An 18,826-nucleotide genomic window follows, 5' to 3' on the forward strand; every position below is an offset into this window, starting at 1 on the left:
AGAAGGCTAAAAGTATTTTAGCATATTAGCCTTTATGCATGACTTTTACATGTCATTCATCTTAGTTCACACAAACACTCCATTTATCTGTTTCTGACCCGACCCCCCACATTTTGGGACCAACTGTGGCCCGCGAGCCACAAAGTTTGCACACACCTGCACAGAAACCCCCCCAAAAAACATACTAAACCACTGGAGGATTCTGGGTGTTCTTTTACATCCTTATCCTGCAACCACAGTCTGCAATGGAGTTCCTGTAAACAGCTCTACACATCAACACACAACTGATGCAATGGGACTCGAACCCAGAACGTTCTGCATGTAAGGCAGGTGTGATAACCACTGGTCTTTAGAACCACCTTACAAAACAAAAACAAACTGAGAGTTTCAATGTACTTCTAGTGACACAATAAACAAAGGAACACGTTTTATACATAATTAATGGTTTATACTTTAATTATTTAATTTTATTTTCTTTGAAAAATAGTTGAACTGTAGAATGTCAAGGTGAATGCCACGACCTTTCGTGCAGTCACAGTTTTACTGTAGAAATTGTACTTGTGTTTGTATTTCGATTTTTAGACTTGAACCTATCACCTAACGTGTGAAACACGCGCGGGCGCGCGCACACACACGTACCCGCAAACACACGGTGTGTGTGAGGCGTCAGCAGCAGCAGCAGTACAGTGTTGGCGAGAACAGGGAAGCAGCGGCTCGCAGCGACTAGAGCTGCCGGAAGAAGCTGTCACTTTAGCTCCAGCTTTGACTCGAGCTCGCCCCCAAAAAACACCGGCAGCAGGAGCCACATTCGAGGCGGTCAGAGGGGCGGAGAGGAGGAGGAGGAGGCACCCGCACCGCCACTCATTCTCCTCCGCTGCCTCCATCGTCTCTCCCTCCCTCTTCTCTCTGTGTCTCTTCAGCCCTCCTCACCCCTCGTTCCTCTCGGAGCGCCGCTGCCGCTTCCTCGTTTAAAGATGGCTGACCCCAACAGCGACGGAGAGGCGCAGGAGAACATCCGCGGCTTCGCCCGCCAGGGAGCCCTGCGACAGAAGAACGTACACGAAGTGAAGAACCACAAGTTCATCGCCCGCTTCTTCAAGCAGCCCACCTTCTGCAGCCACTGCACCGACTTCATCTGGTGAGTGTGACAGTACGGGTGTCCGTGCGCGCGTGTGTGTGTTTGTGTGTCAGGGGAAAGGACACAGGTGATTCACTTGCTGCTGCTGCTGCTGCAGCTGCGGTGGTGACAGCGTCTCCTCTCGGCCTCTTTCTCCACTGCCAGCGTTAACACACCGTAGTCCTTGATTTGCTGTCAATGTGCGGAAAAAAAAAAAAAACAGCAACGCGATGCGCCATTCTCAACCCAAATCACCACAATGCGACAACACCGCGGGCCTCAGTATATGTAGTGTGTGTGTGTACGCGCGTGTGCGTGGATGATGCCACTCTTGTTGGCAGCCTTGCTGCATCGACCTGACAGCAGTTCCCTGAAACTGGAGGTCTGCTGGAGGAATGCAGCTGGAGGCAGAGGCACCGCAGGCCCCCGCTGCTGCTGCTGCAGCTGGAGCAGATGTGTGGGTTGATGTGAACGTGTGTGATTGAATATCTGCATTACAGCTTTACATTATTATTGATTTGTCCATCGATGAAAACCATCATAATTATTGACGCTGCCTTTGGGTTGAGCATCATTGATGTCTTTGTCCTTGAAAGAAATGTGATTTACTGGAGCTTTTAGGACTGGATTTGACAAAGCAAGTACAGTATGTGTTGGTTTGCATTAGTGTTGACATTTTTTTCACATGTACTGGTATACTTAATTATAAAGAGTCAAGTAACTGACTGTAAATAGAGATATTCATCTGGAGGTACTGGTACTTCTGGGTGTCGTAATCGTTTTGGTTGATCCAACCACGACATACAGAATTGCCGTACACTTGATGGTACATCGTGTATGATGTTGTCGTTTGTAAGGGTTTATCAAGGGCAGTGTAGCTAAAATGACAGTTAAAGAACAATATAGAAAACAACACACATTTACGTATACAGGTTCCAGGGTCCTTGGCCTGTCAGACGTTGCTTTAACTAAATACTGCATGTTGGTTATTAGACGTCTTGAAGTCGTATCTACGCAGACCATCGTTACAGAATAGTGTTTGAAAAAAGAAGCAGCTGCTGATTCATGAAGTACTGTAACCGTAACAAATCTTTATCTCACTCAAATTCTTTGGGAAATTATGATCCTACCTTTCAATAGAAACCTAATTGGAAGTTCTTGATGAAGTTCACGACAATACGCCTCCTACTGGACAGTCCATATGTCAATCCCACTAGGTATCCGTGCTAGCACTTGACATTTTCTTGCACTGTTGTCATTTCCTACAGCCTTAATCAGCATGAAGACAGTACTTCAAAAAACAATGAATGGCCCCTAGTCTACTGAGAACAATAACAATGACTATGTCCAATCATTGTTTATGGTTCATGAATGGGGAAACCCAAGCTGTTTAAGTGCCTTACACCCACAGAACTGTCTCTTTAAAAAAAATCCTTCAAAATTTGCCCTGTTTTTCCATACAGGACTGACTTTTTTGAGCCCCAAACAGGAATGTTGAAAAACCCTGCTGCCTGCAATTGTGTTTAAGATTTAAGTTTATGGGCCAATAACCAGGACAGTAACCAGCTGACCAAGAACCTGCTGTTGAGAGTGCTGTAGATTACCTCGTCTTGGTTGCAAAAACTCCCCCCAAAAAACAGTTTGCATACGTTTATGTAATAAATGCAACCACCAAGAAACGTAGATAAACATACACAGACTGACACCCACCTGCACAGTGTTTTTGAGACGTATGGAAAGAAAGCACTGTCTTAGCAGCAGGGTATGAGAGCTAACAATAATGAAGGGAGGAATGCACAGAGTGAAAAAAGAGACAAGGGAGGAATGCACAGAGTGAAAAAAGAGAGAGAGAGAGAGAGAGAGACTGCTGAGTATGTTTTGCTGCAGTAAAATTAAAGGCCACTAGGTTTCACAAGCAAAACAACGTGAATGTGTACGTTATACTGAGTGGTTGTTTATTCAAATTCTGCCAGTGAATCCTTGTAAAGTCAATCTCCACTGTAAATAGAGTGGATGGTCATTGACACACATTGACTGTGCTGTGGTTCCTGTAGCGTTTTCTCTGTCTGACGATGACCTGCCTCGATGATGTAATAGGGGTGAACCACAGTTTGAATACTTTGAATTAGTATGTTGAGATTTCAAGTACAGCTGCTGATGTGTATCTGTGTTCTGGTTATTTGTCATAACTGTGAACACAACGACACGCCTAGCTCCACTATGTCTTGGCTTTTGATCACATGTGTTTCTCTCAAAACAAATTTTCTTTTCAGCGCAGCTGTTGTGGAGACAATGTTCATCCTGTTTACAGCAGCGTACACTCGGATCTCGTACATTTGGGGAAAAATATTTGGATTCCGACCTTGAAATCCGAGACGGCTGCCTACTTTGCCTACCCTGTTGCAGCCTCTCTTAACTTTGAACATCTTGTAACGTTCATTTCACCCACGTTTAATCTGCCTTTGTGTTTTGTCCACAGGGGCTTTGGGAAGCAGGGATTCCAGTGCCAAGGTAAGAGCAGATGCTTAATCACCTGATTGGTGAGCAGCATGTGTTTTATTTTTCTTTTGTGTTTGTGTTTGTGTGAAGGTAGGTGATGGTTTTTCTTCTTTGGTGTGTGTGTGTTTGTGTGAAGGTAGGTGATGGGAGTTTGTACCGTGAGAATGTTCTGGTTGAATTCATTGCGCCGCGGGTCAGGGTGACCGGTCGGCTGATGTTGGCAGGCAGGTGTCAAACTCAAAGCAACTGCTTTGCAAACAGAGATAAATGAGAGCGAATCCTCCAACGGGCCGAGGCCGAGGCCGAGGAGACAGTGTGAGGTGTAAGAGTAGAAGAGTGGACACGGTGGTGAAAACTGAGATGTCTGGTTTTGGCCTCAGAGAGGGATCAACCAGACAGAGCGGCAAGCTGGATTTCATAAGCTTCTCTTTCAATGTCGAGACTGACTGACTGGTGGGGTTCATAAAATGGTGAATTTGTGTGTGTGTGTGTGTATGTGTGGGTAGTGACGCCCGTCTGTGGGCTGTTGGCTGGTTTTGGTTGTAACGAGTGGGTGGGTGTCTAGACACGGACGACTGAACAAAATGGTTCCATAAACAGGCACTTACAGTGACAGCCCTTGATCTCATGTGTGCCAGAGTTCTGCAGAAAGTGTTTTTTTTTTTGCTGTGCTTGTGATATCCTTTTTTCACTGACCTATGTCCCTCAGCCACCTAAACATACTTGACCTGTTCACATCAAAACTGCTTCAGTCACACACACTGGTGTGACACATGGTTGATTATGTGGAGCTGTTGCACAGTCTTAGTGTTGAGTTGTGGTCTTTTAAAGAAACACGCCACGTCCCTTTATCTGCCCAGGACAGAGACTGTTGGCGGCACAGGAAATGCATCATGGGTAAGGAGGCTGAACATTTGTTGTGCGCACTTTGTGGTGTCATACTGTGAGCATGTAACACATCAGAGCAACACCAGAGCTGTGCACAGGTAGGGCTGATGTCAGATTGTGTTTCGTGGTTAGTTTCCATGGGTTAACTGATAACTTCGATTTATTGTCGTCCTCCTCCACAGCAAACAGCTCAGAGGGAAGGTTTGTCAGGTTGTCAATAATACTCTGACTGAAGCAGCTTATTATTATTATTAATAATAATAATATGTTGTCAATAATACTCTGACTGAAGCTTTCAGAAGCAGCTTATTATTATTATTATTAATAATAATAATAACTGGACAGTGACAGGTGTTTTTATAGATAAAATCCTCACAAATGACATTGAAAGCAGGTCTCTTAAAATGTTTTGTTTATTATTATTATTTTATTTTTTTGGTCATAAAAACAAGATATAGCTAACACTTCTATTTTATTGACCTCAAATCGAACTAATTTAAGTCAATGAACTGGAGACCCTGTTCATTCATGCAGGTGTCCCAGGGGTGAAGTCGTTATGATGTTAAATCCTGACAGTAGAAGAATCATAATCAGGTGAAAACGTGGTCTTTTATATGATGCATTTGTAGAGATGTGTGTAAGAGAGATGTTTCTAATCCAATGAACACACAGTACAAAGGGTACAGTAGATAATGACTGTGACATCACTATAGAAAGACGCCTTTTCCCAGCCGTGGGTCAAATGTACATGTGCAGTAGGGTTGGGCGATATCAGCAAGAAATAAAAATAAATAACCGCAAATTGGCAAATATTCCTGGTGAACAGTATATTAGAACAGAATTATAGTGTTAACCAACTCTGGTTTAGATCTATGAAACATACGGTAGAAACCGTTTTCTCCTTTTTTTCAATTTATGTTTATTCAAGTCACAGAGACGACAAACGTCATTATTTACAACAAATTAAATATTATTAGAATTTGCCCATGACACACTGCAGTCTCAGGTCGTGTACATGTAGATGACGACAGTTGATTTCAAAGACTGTTTGGTTAATAAAATCTTTCCCCATTCACTATGAAAGAAATTGATGAAAAAAACAAAACCAAAAAAAGAAAAAAAGTCAACTAGAAAGACTTAAAAAAAGAAACTACATGAACAGGAAGGCTGTAGCTGTGGCTCTGTGTGAATGCATGTTCCCTCACGCACATGTCACAGACACAAGAAAAGACAAACACACACACACACACACACACTTGGAATGTCAAACATCTGTGGAAGTCCCGTCCAGACATGTAGAGATGAGTGCGTGCGTGTGTGTACTTTGTTTTTGTTTGGCATATATTATGGGTGTGTGTGTGTGTGAATAATACAAGTTTTACCAGTTTTTTTTTCCTTTTTTTTTTTTTAACCCAGTGTTGACTTTAACTTTTCTATAAACTTGTGCTTATTTCTTTATGTATCCTGTGTTTATTTGTACTGGTACACTATAAAGTTGCACTATGAAATATTTCATGATGGTTGATTTGTATAAATATTATTTTAGTAACAGTCTGACTGAGGCTTTAATGAATGTAAACTCACCTAAGTTTAAGATTTGATTGTTTTCATTCATCCAGATTAAGCGCTTTTTCTTAACAATAGATCTGATCTCAGCAGCCAAAGTAGATTTCCTTCTTTTTGTTTTACCCAATTTATAGCAATATCTCAATAAGTAAGTGAGTAAGTCATTCCCTTCCGTATATGAGACATCATATATTGCATCACTGCGTCTTTGAACAATTGTTGGACACAATTGAAAATCAATTTGCAAAGACCTCCAGGACTCAAGTCCGTGACACCTACTGTAGCCGTGGCGCGTGTGAAGATTTGAAGAAGATGAAATACAAACAGTCCCAGCTGTGCGCATGTTGACAATTGGAATCGTGTTCTGTCGGGGCATAAACAACCCTCATTACGCCTGGATGGGTTCATACCCTCGGAGAGCGCGATCTAAATACAACCCCCACAACGGCATGTTTATAGATAAAAACAGCAGAATCACCGACGGCGTTAACCCCACCTTCCATTATACCACGCTGTAACTGCTCTAATCCGATCTTGTTTTCTTTAATACTTAGTGCATGAATCAACGGCAGAATAAAAGGTTAAAACATGTCTTAACACACCGTGCACTTGGTTCGTTAGGTACGTGCATTGTGTCATGTGACAGGTCATCAGGCTAAGACTCACAGCCTCAAGGTTTCGGCTTCACATGAGATCAAAAAAAAAAAAAAAAAACCATGACGTTCATGTTGTGATCATTCTGTAAGTCAGGAGCCTGCAGCGAATATCTCTCACCTCACGGTGACGTAACAGGCAGTAAGACCTGGTTAAGTTGCACGTGCCTGGTTTGAATTATAGTGTGTGTTACTTATAAACAGTTACTTCAATACAGTGGTTCAACACACTGATTCCACAGGTTTACAGCCCAGTTCACAACAGTCTAACAAAGTCATCGTAGGGTTGTGTAAGTGGGTAACCTACACCATACACTGTGCTGTCTTGAGGTCCGCAGTAGAGAAATTCTGATACGATTTCAACCAACATCTATTATTAACTCGGTCAAAGAGGTTATGTTTTTGTCTGTGTGTGTGTTTCTCTTCCCACAGTAAGTGAATGAGACGGAACTCTTCATATTTAGGAAGGGTGGTCATGACCTGTGGAAACAAATATTTGAGTTTTACTTGACTTAACTAAAAATGTGGGAATATTGGCCGAGGTGTTTGCTTTCTCTTCTTCGGGGTGTTTTAGTTTGGCAGTTATGTAAGTTAATTAAAGGAGCTCCAGGAAGGCTTTGACATCAAGGTTATGTAACACAGTCTTTTAATATTTGAACCCACTATTACAATCCCCTGTAGCATAAATCATCATATCATCAAATAAAAACGGTAGTATTGAAACTCAACACATTTGCATTAAATTACATTTATGCATTGAGGCTTTTATCCAGAGAGTCTTACATGAGGAGGAGTGAGTATATGGTTCCACCGGCGTTCAAACTCAGGACCTCCTGCATGTAGGGTGGACGTGTGAGGCAGGTGTAGGACTGTGGGTTATTATTGATGTGATTATTTGTATTGATATAGTTTTAATAATGCATGCTCATTGCTGTCTCTCTTTTTGTTTTGAAACGTGCCTGTGTGATATTTGGCAAACTAAAAATGCTATAATGCTTCAGGAGAAAACACTATTATGTCACAAAAAAAGTTCGATATTTATAGAGTATCGCAATTCAGCTAAGAAAATATCGCAATATTACTTTTAGTCCATATCACCCAGCCCTTGGCAGGTGTGATAACTGCTGCTTTAGACTCATCAACATGAGACTTAATGGAAAAAAAAACATTTTTTTATTGATTTTCATCACAAAACAACATTATTCAATGGGTAGAATATTAACAAAATGTTGTGACAAAGGTAAAGAAACAGCGAAATGACAAAACTAATTGAAACTGAGTTGTCAACTGAGTTGACTCAGTTGACAGATCAACATATTTTTGTACAAAAGGAGCATCTGCCGAAGGCCAGTTTGGTTGCATGTAGCGGTAACATTTTGCTGAACACCGCATTGAATTTTCGAAAAATCGAAAAAGCAGCATTTCCAAACACAAGTTAGAAACGAAAATCTTAGTAAGTTATTCTGAAAGCAGATTAAGGAAGTCTGGAGAAATCTCTGTGCTGTGTCTGTAAATGTCAAGGGGTAGCCTTCAGGTCACGAGACGGTACTGCATCAGACACATCCACGCTACTGTGAGGTACATGGTCACATGATGATTTTGAAAGTGACTAAAAGAGTTTGCTGTTGCATCACAACTGTAACTCTGATTGCCTTAAAAACCACGAGGCAGCACTTTATCAATTTCTGATGCAAACACAGACAGAGTTCTTCGGGCCTGTAGTAAAAAAAGCAACAGTTACTGTAGTATTCTCAGTTCCCAAACACTTGAAATGTGGAAACGATTTAATCAGATGCCAGCTAAATGGACAGTATCTTAGTTTTCAATCGGTACTTTGTGTGCATGTACATGATTGTGTAAAAACCCTGTGGTAAAAGTCTGTGGTAATGTAATGAGACCTGTAATAATAACTTGCATCTGTATTTGGTGCAGATGTTTAACTGTCTAATTGTGGCGCAAATGTGAAACAAAGTGTCGAGTGTGGCACAATCTCTCTGGCAATTTGGTGATTTTTGACCGTTATTTTTGCACCTCACACTCCCGTCGTCTTCCGTCTGAAGTTTTGTCACCAGGTAAACTTTACATAACAAGATAGTGGTACGTGGTTCTATCATTAAAACATTTATATATAGTTAAGTATAATATATAGTATTAAGTGGTTTCTTGATCACATTCCCATGTAAATGTGACCCATTCTGTTCTTTCCTATGAGTTGGTCACTTTTTCTGGAGCCCCCTCCCCTCAAACTCCAAAAAGTTTTTATCTCACTTCATCGTTTGACTTTGAATTATTCTATTCTTATTGTTCTAACATAGGAAAACTCCAAAAATTTTTTATCTCACTTTATCGTTTGACCTTGAATTATTCTATTCTTATTGTTCTAAAATAAATATGTAATTATTTTGCAGACCCACACCTGTGTTCTTTGCCTATTACTATCAATGTGATCTGTTATTCAAAGTGTCAAATCGTGCTAGTGTGAAGAGTTTGCATCGTTAGCCAGTTAGCTTATCGCTGTTGTTTGTTTTGATTCTCGTTTTTCTTGTCACGTTCACAATCTTACGCTCTCCTTCAGGAGTGCTTCACAGTCCTGTGGCTCCATTCTTTATCCTCGGTTGTCATTTAATTGCAGTATTGGCAGTGCAGGGGTTTTTATATTGGGTGTTCAGATGCAAATGATGCATTATCTTCCTGTTAGCTTCAACCATTCTCTACAATAACAATAAATATTGCAACAAAGGTGTGCTGATAATTTTCAAATACATATTATCGGCCTGTCTTGGATTTGTTGTCAGACACAGGAAGTAAGTATTCCATGTAAACACCAAAAGATCATTTTATATTTTTAATTATTTACACTATTATGGTTTTGTAGGCGAATTTCAAGATGTCTTTGCTCCTTGACATGAAACATCTTCCAACCTGTGTTGTTGAATTGCCTAATAAACAAAGTCCCAATTCAGTTTGGACAGTGAAACATTTCTAACCTATCTGGTCTGTTCCATTAGCCAAAACCATCACATAAATAACAAACCTAACTTTTTGTGATGCGCTATGAGATGCAACTCGTACATAAACAGTAGCTAGAACATGATTGACAGTCATTAGCCTGTGTAGTTCTGAGGTCAGTGGTGAGGACACATTTTATGTACAAAGAGAAAAAAAGTTAAACAGCTTTTGTGAAATTTGTCCAATGTCCCAAGGTGCCAGACTGGACGTTTCAACACTATGAACTTGACAGATGAAAAGAAGAAGGTATCGGTATCTGCAGTAACTCCAGGTTACAGTAGTTAAAGGTACTTTTTGCTCCTGATCAAAGTACCGCTGTCTTCACTGGGTTGGTATCAGTATCTGCAGTAGTAGTTAAAGGTACTTTAACTGATCAAAGTACCGCTGTCTTCACTGGCCATTCTTCTAAGAATTAAACCAATGAAAGTTTGGAGGCGGGACTGTAAATTGTAATTTTATGCTAGTATAAACTGAATCAGGCACACGGTTTTCTAAATCTGAAAATATTGGAGATGCCATGTCTCACAGTGGAATAAACACTCGAGACTTTTTCCTTTTTCCTTAAGTGAGCCATACAACTAGTCACAATTGTTTTTTGAAGTCCAGGTAGATTTCCAGATTCTATGTGACTCACTGCTGTGCAGCGGTTCTTGCGCAGACCCTTGAGGATCGCCTTGTAAAGCCCGTCGACATCTTTTGTCTTGATGTCAACGTTGTTGGTCTCTCTGAGTTCATCCCAGACTTCATCCACCAGAGGATAAACTTTATTTTCTAAATCAGAGACCAGGAAGTAGCCGTCTTTGACCTCCATGTGCATGTTGTTGAAGAGTTTCATGATGACAGCCGTGAGACGATTCTTACACGCCGACGGTTCTGTTGTGTCCTGTACGGATTTGGTGCATGTCTTTAAAAGCGCGGCTTTTTTGGCGCTGATCTCAGAAATCTCAGAGAGTTGCAGTGTTGCAATTTTCTTAGTGTCTGTTAAGGCGAGCAGCACGCTGTTGAGGAGAAGTTGGTTGCTAAGCCACCAACTCAACAGTGACAGAAAACATATCACTCTGCTGCGGATGTCTATGTAGAGGTTTATGTGTCGTCGAGGAACGATGACCGCGGCGTCCTCTGTAGTCGTCTGTGGAGTCTGAGCTGTGATGTAGCCGTAGAGTAGTGTACTCAGTTCCCATGTTTGGGTACTCAGTGTTGTTTTTGTTCCGTCACTTGTCCACAGCACGGACTCGACACCACACATTAATGACCTGAGCGACTCATTGTGTGCTGCTTTGCCCTCAGAGGTGAACTTTGCCTTTACTTGTGAAATGATTTGACACATTGAAGCTCTGATGAACATCTTTGCAAAGAAATCGCAAATCTTCGTCCGCACGCTGTCCAGTTCTTGCATCTGCCCCTGTGTTGTAGAACTTTGGTTCTCCTTGGCGTACAGGGCCTCGGTCAGGGACTGAGTAATGTCATCTGCAGTACTCTGGGTATCAGCAGAAAACTCCTCATCCAGCATTCTGTACTCCGCGTGGGAAACATCATCCAGAATGGGACTGATGATTTGATTCACCTCGTCACTGATGATATCCTGAAGAGACTGTGCCTTCTTGCGTGACGTTTGTCTTCTATATAAACCTTGTCCTACCTTGCAGTGCCTTTTCTTCATCTTTCCTGCCAGAGACCCTAAAATGTTGCACAGTGACCCAATCATGGCGTTAAGTCTTTGCGGGGGAGTGACCCTCATTTGTGTCCGTGGTGTCTTTACACAGTCTTCAATTTCGGTCGCGATAAACTCGGTCAGATTGTCGGTGCTGGGACTGTGGACCGACTCGACTCCGAGAGTCTCCTTGATACTGAGGGTAACCGAGCTGTTCACGCTGTCCTGCACTTGCTCCCGCCTGACGCCCGGCTTTGACCAGATGCCTGAGAGACCGCTGAGGACTTTGACCAACATGTGTGCTAGTCTGTGTTTAGTATTGATGTCAGGTGTCCCTGAGGCCACCAAGCGCCACTGGTCAGCAGTTAGACGCTCGACACAGGACTGGAAATGTGGACGCACGGTGTTGATCGACTCTTCTGTCAGCTCCATTGTTTCTTCAGTTCAAATTACCGATTCATGGTTTTGTCTTGATATGTTATTTTCAGTAGGAATGTGACTGTGTAAGGCTGGTTAGAAGCACAGACTTATCCTCGCTGACTTCGTCTTGGTGGCATCAGTTAAAGGTGGGGTTTAACAGCAGTTGGTCAACATGATGTAGCGTTGATGTTTCTCAATTTCATTCCCAGCCTCCTCCTTGGCCTACATCTTCTCCTTCTCTTTGTATTTGCTTGCACAAGTTGCCAAGCATATTTATCGTCTGTGAGATTGCCGATTGGTTAGTGATGGCTTCCATCTCTAATGTTACGACGTTACTTCCTGCCTTTTCTTTTCCAATATTTTAATGTTGGGGAACATCAAAGAATCAAAGGAGTTGGTTCCACATCTGTTCGACATTTAGACAGGTGGTTTTTTTACATGTTGATTAAAAGCACATAGACTAACAATATACTGATCAATCAAGAACTCTTTTCATTGGGTTGATGTCCATGGACACACAAGCAACAACCTATCAAAGAAAAATAATCACTTTGACATGTCCTTTCATTAGTGATGCTAGTAGTCAGCATTATCATGTGACACATTTTGCGGCTGGTATTAAGGGACCAGTTGGGAGTAGACTTATCATGTGACACATTTTGCGGTTGGTATTAAGGGACCAGAACCTAAGACCTTTTGCATCAGTATCTTAACTCTTCCCTATTATCCGATACCCGATCTCACCACCTAATCAGTGCTGGGGCTATTCAATCTTAAAAACAGATCTAAAAATTACTGCATATCAGTATTAGATTTTGATTAGATTAATGTAAAATGTTACATGTTATATTACACGAACAACTGCTCAAACCGCAGGTTCTTGAGCTGTTGTGTGAGTTGTGTGAGTTGTGTGTTGTGTGTGTGTGTTGTCAGGCATCTTCAGGCCTCAGCAGTGATTACCAGCCTATCCATCTGTGGACGCCGTGTGGACGATTTGTCATCCAACATGGAGGAACTTCCTTGTGTGTCCGTTGATGTGAGACCGTCAGCCTGCTGTTATCCTGGCACCTCACAGCAAAAAAATATCGTTTTTGGATCGGCTCGATTCATTTATTTATTTTTCTTGTTAATTCTGTCAGTCAGATGGAACGGCGAGTGTACACTGCACTGTAGGCCTCGACCTGGTTGCCAGGCAACAGAGCAAAGACCTCCTCAGCAGGTCACCAGGCCCGTCTTTCAGTGGCTTGAACATTCTGTGTGTGTGTATATGCATGTGTGTGTGTGTGTGTGTGTGTGTGTGTAACAGTACGTGATGGAGCAGATTTTAGAACAAAAAGCAGTGTTCTGTGTGTTTACTGACACTCCACTTCTGTGTTCCTGACACACTGCAAACATACAAATGAATTCTCCACCCCCTCACATTGCCTCAAAACCAGCTGTGCCCCAACCCTTCCTGCCCACCCACCCACACACACACACACACACACACACACAAACACAAACACATGAATTATTTTCTTCGCCTCATTGTATTTTTTTTTATCTTAGTTTGTTTTCTTTTATAAACCTCGCTCTTCGTACAGTTTGATTATTTCCGCTCTTTTCTGTTTTCTATTCTATTCTATTCTTATGAGTGTATAAAGTGCAGTGATTGAAATCAGTGAATCATCGTCACACATTTAGAGTAAATAAACACAGACACAGATGACTTGTACATTGCACTGTGTGAAACCAGCTAGAGATTCTGGCAGTTACCTCATGAAAATGTGACCATGTGTGAATAATTAAGATTAAACCAGAGCACAGGGCTCCTCTGGTCCTGTGTGCGTTCAGTTCAGGCTCCCCTTTTATAAATTTAGTTCATTTGATCAGTTTTCACGCTTTAAACAAAAGAAACTACGTCACATGAATCACAGAATCACCCAACCCTGCCAAGATTGAAATTACAGGGTGATCGTGCAGCGTGTTCCTAATGGGATGGCAGATTGTGTCCTGGGAAGTTTCCTTTCAGACCTTGATGAAGACATTATGACGTCTCTGGGCAGTTTGTTGTGTTCAGTAGATGTAGAAATACAGCGTGTTCCGTAGGTGCTAAATCAGTTTCAGGTCAAACCAACATAAGATCCACTTGATGATTCCTCTGTCGTTAATATCCAGGATCTGCCTACTGCACGTGGCTGGTCATGTGCTGTAGGTCTGACAAATGGCTGAAGACCCTGATACCTGAAGAGTTTAGTACAGCTTTTACCACAGCCTCTCTGAATAATTAGTCATTACTGATTCTCAACCACTGTAACGCGGGACATCAGTGTGTTGTGACATAATCGAGTGTATGGTTGAAGATTACTGACAGTCATTTTGAAAGGTCTGAAAACTATTATATATTTGTTGTTAATACATTATCTTCATTCTGACTCGGGGGCAGCAGATGGCTATAAAAAACAAAAAATAGATAGAATTCATTTGGTGTCTGTCTTTCTTCAACTCCTGCTGTGCTCAACTAAACAGGCCCAGGTTCCACACACTGAGTCAGTAAATTGTGAATATATATATATATTATCTTATTTGATGTTTTTGTTTTTCTGGTGCACGGTGGGATTTTTGTGTTGTAAAATGTGTGTCATGGATCTAAAAGGTTGCGTTACACCTCCAATCCCCAGTTTTGTTTTGTTATGGATTCTGTCCAGGATTACACGGAGAACCAGTGACAACATGTGTGTACTTGTGACAACATGTTGTCTAGGATATACAGAACTGTTTGGTAACCTGTTCCAACTGTGGATTTCACTTCACATGTGAGCTGAACTAGCTGGAACAACGACGACTGTATAATGACTAATGAGAATGGACAGTATGAAGAGACAGAAGTGTCCTTGGATTCTAAGCTGCACATTTTTGTTGCACTGTTTGTTTTACAGAGGAGTTCAGACCAAATCATTCAGATGTAATTGCTGTTATCTTCAGGCTAAACCTGATAGCTGCACAGGAATGCTGGATGATGATAACAGGAGAATAGAGAGAACTGTTGGGCCAGAAACAGCAGCTCAGTAGGTAGACTGCACCCCTGCTGCAGCAGAGCTTATCATCAGGTTGGAGACATTTGTGTTTTTTTTTTTATTGAAATACATTCCTTAGTGTCTCTGCAAGGTTAAACCTTTAGTAAAGGTTGGACTTTGTTTTCAGCTTCTCAGTCTCAACATACACACATTATTTACCTGGAAACATTTTGTTCTGTTTGTACGTCATTTCATACACTGATTATAGTCAGTTGAGTCAATTATCTGTCTGTCTATATATATACTGTATATATATATATATATATATGTGTGTGTGTGTGTGTGTGTGTGTATGTTTATGTATATATGTATACATATGGTTTGGAGTAGAGCAGAGAAAATTGATGCTGTGAAGCACTTTGTAAATTACTGTATATACTTGTTTTTTTTGCAATATATTTTTCAAAAAGACGTAAATCTACATCCTCGCAGTTTCTGTCCTTACTTCACCGTCTGTGGTGAGACCCTCCACCCAGAGATTCGTTCTCATTCTATAAAGGGATTTGGTGCTAGCACCGCCGTGCTATATTAAGCCGGGAACATGCAGAATATTTCTCTGAGTCAATCAATCACTACACTCAGAGTCAGAGTCTGCCATGAAGGCGTCAATGTGGGAAGTTTCCTGTCACAGCTTTAATGTTATGCAGCGTGATTATAAAATGTCCCCTCATGCAATTTTAGACACTGAAGGCGCATTACCCCGTCTGCTCACAAGGGACAATAATAACTCCCTGTTTTTTTTTCTTCTTCTTTTCAGTGTGCTGTTTTGTAGTCCACAAGCGTTGTCATGAGTTCGTCACCTTCTCTTGCCCTGGGGCCGACAAGGGACCTGCCTCAGATGTAAGTACAGAAAACATACAATAGGGAAATAATTAATCATCATTATCAAACCTCTGTCTACTGCGTACTAGATCCTCCAAAGACCTATTTGGAAGGTCAATGTAAAAATAATATATATTCTTGTGCAAATAAAAACAACAATTATCGAAGTGTTTTGATTCAAATTCCTAGTGGAGCGAATCGCCCGAGTTTCAGTTAAACATTAATTGTGCACATAGTTAATAATGTTAATGATGTTTGTTAGCAGAAAATGCTAAGTCAGCACCTGTTGTAAATGTACAACCGTGTGGTCTTACCCTTTCATAAGATGACCAGGCCGGGGTGCCAACACTCCTCCTCTAACAACCTGACACCAACAAACAAAAAAAAAAAATATAAAATATAAATTACTCTGCCGTTTACTCAATGTTCTTGCCCAACTCTTATGTGCAGTGTCAAAAGCAGATAAGAGTTGTGCAACTGAGGAAGCAACTGGAAGATATACACATGAATGTTGCACTTACCCAACCAACTAACCATGCAGTCTACTTCCTGTCGTTTTGTATTACTTCCTTCATTCCTTTTTGCTTTGGTATATGTTGTTCATTATTATGAGGGTCAGACGGAGATCTTAGTAGCTGGCCGTCTTCCTTCTGACTTTCTTCAACTATATACAATATATATATATATATATATATGTATGTATGTATATGTACATATGTATGTATATGTGTGTATATATGTATGTATACAGTGTTAGCTATCAAGTCTCAAGAAAAAAAAGAAAAGAAAAATAATTGGTTTTATTTGCTTTGTTGGTCATTGTACATACTGTATAAAGACAAATATGCAGAAGCTGCACCACCCTTAAGTACTTTTCTGCCACGTCGGAGTTTTCCATATTGCTAAAGATGTGCCAAGATTAAGCAATAGCTTATCGCTTTGGTCGATGTACACGTTATGTCATCTAAACTGAAGTCAAGAACTTTCTTTCTCCATGATAGAAAGCCACAAAGTATGGTACAAAAAAATACATCTCTGAACAATTAAATCATACTGTATATACTGTAGTCACTCTGTTGTTGACAAATTTAAATTCCTTTAATTTTTCGCCTCTCTCTGAATTATCTTTCAGGACCCTCGCAGTAAACATAGGTTTAAGGTCCACACTTACTCGAGCCCGACCTTCTGCGACCACTGTGGGTCACTCCTGTACGGGCTGATACACCAGGGCATGAAGTGTGACCGTAAGTACACAGCAGTTTGTTTAAGAAGAGTGCATTTAAATGCAAAACACTTTCGTTCAAATGGTAAAATGGTTGAACATCAAAAAGTAGCAATCTGTTTTCGAGCACTGTTTCCATCATCATCATCTTTGACACAAACTGTATGGAACTACTTTAATGCACTAATATTTTAGACTAAATTACACCGTGTTTTTATCATCATCACTGCATCAAAATACATTTTTTTTAGGGATTTAAATTATTTAAATTTAGACAATCACTTCACTTTAGACAAGTGTCAAACAAAATTTGGAAATACAATTGTATGAAACGTCTGCTCTAACATACTGTAAGGTTGAAGCCCTTCTTCAAGGCAGTATATTTGTTCTTCATAACTGACCTGGGTAACAGTTAATTATTTAATCAAAATTGCAGCAATCTAATGCTTAATCATTTATTATTTTAATGTTTCGGTAGATGGAATAAAACAAATTATTTTGAAAGTAAGGGACTCTAGATTCATTGAAAAAAACCTCGACACTTGCAGTAGGATAAAACCACCGCTTAATCTGTCCACCACTTTGAAATACATCATCTGGCGACATCTTGTGGACAGGTTGAATTTTACCGTTAAACTGCACTTCTGAGAGCAGCGTTCAGTTTGTGCCAGTTTTGCAGTTGTGATGAGGGATATTTTATTTTTTATTAAAATGTTGTTTTTCTCCTTTTCTTATCTCGACTAATTTAAACCATTCTGTGTTAAACAACCAGAAAAAACAGCTCGACTGACTGTGCTTTTTGTGTTTCTGTGGACTGACAGACTGTATGATGAACATCCACAAGAGGTGTGTGGCCAACGTCCCAAGCCTATGTGGGACGGATCACACTGAGAGGAGAGGACGCATCTATATCTCTGCACAGATCAAGGAGGAGGCGCTCACCGTCATCAGTGAGTCCTTGTTCTGGCATTTCCCACCTCGCCTTTACTTCTCTTTGAAATAGAGAGAGAAAACTGGAAAATAGAGAGAGAAAGAGAGAGAATCATCTAGGGCTCTGTCTGTCTAAGACTGGATCTGGAAAGTCCATTAGTCAGTCAATGATTTAACGATTGACCTACATCACCACTGGGATGTGTGGCCACGTGCTGGTTTGCCCTCTCTCTCTCTCCCTCTCTCTCTCTCAGACAGCTGTCGATTGATTCTGGGTGAAACTAAATTGTTGTAAAGTGTTGTCAAATGTTATTTAGGGCAGCAGAGAACAACACTTTACTCCCTGATGTCCTCAGCAGAGGACAAACTAACGCTGTCTCCTTTACACCCCCCCACCACAGTCAAAGAGGCCAGAAACCTGGTGCCCATGGACCCCAACGGTCTGTCAGATCCCTATGTGAAGCTCAAACTTATTCCGGATCCCAAGAGTGAGAGCAAGCAGAAGACCCGGACCATCAAATGTTGCCTCAATCCCACCTGGAACGAGACCTTCACTTTGTGAGACATCTTCTTCTTTGGACCACGTTGTTTGAATTCACACATTAGTGATTAGTTTGACATCAAATATATATATATATATGTGGGAGTCAATACAGGGAGGCTGAAGGGCCACATGTGGCTCAGGAGCCAGAGGTTGAAGATTAAAATTTCATCAAACTCTTAGACCAGTTTGATCACAAATTCAAGTGTTTTTTGGATCAGGAATTCCCTGATTTTAAAATGGCAAAATGCCACTCTAACAAAGACAAAAAGGTTAATCTGACTATTAATTTGATCATTAGATGTATGAGGAACTAAAGAGTGATTTCTTTGCTTTACAAGAGACGATTTCTAAGTTTCAGGATTGTGACAGGAGCAGCTGTGGGTTCAAATGAATTTTCCTGTTGGATTTTTTGTTCTTTAATTAAAATATTAATTGAATGCTTTTTTTTT

At 40.9% G+C, this 18,826-nt stretch overlaps 1 protein-coding gene across 1 annotated transcript in view; it reads left to right on the forward strand.

Annotated features, from left to right (window-relative positions):
• Positions 1-546: 546 nt before the first annotated feature.
• LOC103383625 (protein kinase C beta type-like) overlaps positions 547-18,826 on the forward strand; it is a 22,064-nt gene continuing 3,784 nt past the window's right edge. Inside the window, 6 exon segments of the mRNA XM_008316826.3 lie at positions 547-1,138; positions 3,597-3,628; positions 15,617-15,699; positions 16,814-16,925; positions 17,725-17,853; positions 18,235-18,479. Coding sequence (XP_008315048.1) covers positions 975-1,138; positions 3,597-3,628; positions 15,617-15,699; positions 16,814-16,925; positions 17,725-17,853; positions 18,235-18,479 — 765 coding nt within the window. The 5' untranslated portion in view covers positions 547-974.

Source organism: Cynoglossus semilaevis, chromosome 9 (genome assembly GCF_000523025.1).
Source record: "Cynoglossus semilaevis isolate Cse_v1.0 chromosome 9, Cse_v1.0, whole genome shotgun sequence".
In the NCBI taxonomy this organism is placed as follows: Eukaryota; Metazoa; Chordata; class Actinopteri; order Pleuronectiformes; family Cynoglossidae; genus Cynoglossus; species Cynoglossus semilaevis.